Consider the following 2360-nt stretch of genomic DNA (forward strand, 5'->3'; position numbering starts at 1 on the left):
TACAATGCCATACAATAAACGATGCGTCATTCTTGGATGTTCAAGTTGTAGTGACAATCTAGCCCAAGATGGTTCTTACAGTTTACATTTATTTCCGAAAGGTATTGTAAACCTTAACAAAAAGTGCCTTTTTGGGCGACTGGGGTATTTGGCTAAGTTTTTCCCAACATAAAGGTAATGATGATCTTACTGAAAAGTGGATTCTGGCTACAAATCGTGGTAAAAAGTGGAAACCGAACAAAGTTTCCGTTATTTGTTCAAAACATTTTAGTGACGACGATGTTATTGTTACTAAAGGGAGAAAAAGGATGTTACTTAAACCACATTCAGTACCAATTCTTGGAACAATTTTACATAACGAGCTTGAAGAGAGCTCAAATTCTAAAATTCTACTAACAGTACATGACGATATAAATCTAGTACATGTTCAAGCTTCTGATGATAATGAAAGAGAAACAGCAATTAAATCAAAACCAACTGAAGGTAACCCTGCGCTTGTAGATAAAGTCATGACACCCTGCATGGATAGAATTAGTATTGAAACAGCGAAAATTGGCACCGAATGTAAAGCTACGCAAACACTCATTACAATGGCTACAAAAGGTACTCAGACACTTAACATAAACAATGCTTTGTTTCAATCGAAAGAAGTTATTCGGGTATTGCTGCTAGAAGAGAAAACATTCCGAAATGATTGATTAGAAACAGTATCAAAACTAACCACAAATGAAGAATATAGTATGAAGAATAGTTTGAAAGAAGAAATGGAAAACACATGCCATGCATTTTAAACAGATGCCAGAGATATTTGTAAAGATTACCCTTTAAATTCCTTCCAAGCTTAATTGCAACAATTGCAAACAACATGCGACGGAAGATGAAGTCTAGAAATTGTGAAAGGAACTAAATGCAAGAGTAATTTTTACTAAACATTTTGTCATTAAAAATCAATGACTATGACTATAGAATTGCATCAAAATAAATGTTTGCCTAATTTTCACAAATTTAAATAACATCAATGGCAGTTTTGAAAAATAGCCTCGCTTATTATTTCTTAATTTAATCCATTTTTGTGATTTCATTCTGTGTACATTATTGAATAATCAGGGGTGTGCAGGTATCGCGGGTACCCGACTCGATATCTGAAACATATTTTTTTATGAGTCTGACAAAATCCCTATGGGTCCAGTTCATGACGCGCATGTTTCAATATTTCTGTCTTTCATAATTTAACAATTTAATTAGTAACAAGTTATTAATTAATATTGTTATGGGAAAATGGCTCAGCTTTGAAATCTAGGTTTTAATTGGACTGTAAGGAAAAACAAAGACTTGTCTGAATTGGACACGCGCAAGCTAATTTTGGGGATTTTGACGGACCCTAGGACCTGACGGGTAATTGAAAATTGAACCCTATACCCGCGGGTAAAATTTTCTATTACCTGAAGCTTACCCGCACAGCTCTTATTATAAGAGATTTAAAAGAAAGCAAACCTATTTCTTCATTAATAGACTTTTCCGTGCTTTTAAAGGAAAGAACAATATAGTTAGAATATTTCTTTATTTTTTTTCTCAAATAGCAACTTTACTACAGGAAATAATCACAACCACATAATAATTTTAAAAGTAGTAGTATATAACAAGTTTGTGCTGTTTCAAGTGACGACTTTAGGAAACGGTGTAGTTTAAGAAATATGTTTATCTATTTGAAGGAACAAACAGTAATTTTCATCAAAAAGGTAAAAAACGAGTAGTAGAAGGCTTGACTGAAGTCTTCTGGCTTTGAAATATTCTCTCTGAACTTCCTATGTAGTCCTAAAATGCTTTGCCAAAGCTGCTAGTTCCGCTCCCGTTCTTCTTACCCTCTTTCATTTAATATAGTTTGAATTCCAATTGCAACGTGATACTTGTCGGTTTCAGTATTTCTTCACTAAACTCCCTTTTGCATACAGTCATGCCACCCTGCAACGAAGGAAGTATTGAAACAGGAAATATATCACCAAATGTAAAGCTCAACTCTACCTGAATTTTACCACTTCTTCAGATTGAAGATTCCACGCGAGTTTTCTTCCACACTATTTAGACGCACGTTTAATGTTTGAATCAAAACTCAAATTTATATCCTGGTCATAGGCCTAGTTGTGAATTTGGCTGTTAATAATTTCAACAATATTTCTCAAACTCCATCTTTCTAGAAAAACCAATGGCGTTTTGCATTTTTGTTAGCCACTTTTTAATTCATACCTTTAGACAGACGTGGATCGTTGATATGGGTAGCAATGTGCAAGTTGTTGTTTTAAGTCATTTTAAATCAAAGCAAGAGTCATATTATATTGGCCTTGAATAAAGGCGTAGTTCAA

General features: G+C 33.9%; 1 protein-coding gene across 1 annotated transcript; it reads left to right on the forward strand.

The window, feature by feature from the left end:
• LOC149656822 (uncharacterized) lies at window positions 1–698 on the forward strand. Its single transcript, XM_089844642.1, has 2 exons — window positions 1–101; window positions 175–698. The coding sequence occupies exons 1-2, from the start codon at window positions 5–7 to the stop codon at window positions 696–698; spliced, it is 621 nt and encodes a 206-aa protein (XP_089700768.1). The 5' UTR covers window positions 1–4.
• Window positions 699–2360: the final 1662 nt, after the last annotated feature.

This window comes from Phalangium opilio, unplaced genomic scaffold (genome assembly GCF_054372755.1).
Source record: "Phalangium opilio isolate 3A_F unplaced genomic scaffold, DU_Popi_V2 ptg000077l_1, whole genome shotgun sequence".
In the NCBI taxonomy this organism is placed as follows: Eukaryota; Metazoa; Arthropoda; class Arachnida; order Opiliones; family Phalangiidae; genus Phalangium; species Phalangium opilio.

Coding starts and splice junctions, on each gene's coding strand:
- LOC149656822 (XM_089844642.1), top strand. CDS start 5: ATGCCATACAATAAACGATGCGTCATTCTTGGATGTTCAAGTTGTAGT. Junction 102..174: donor TTTACATTTATTTCCGAAAG/GTATTGTAAACC, acceptor CCCAACATAAAG/GTAATGATGATCTTACTGAA.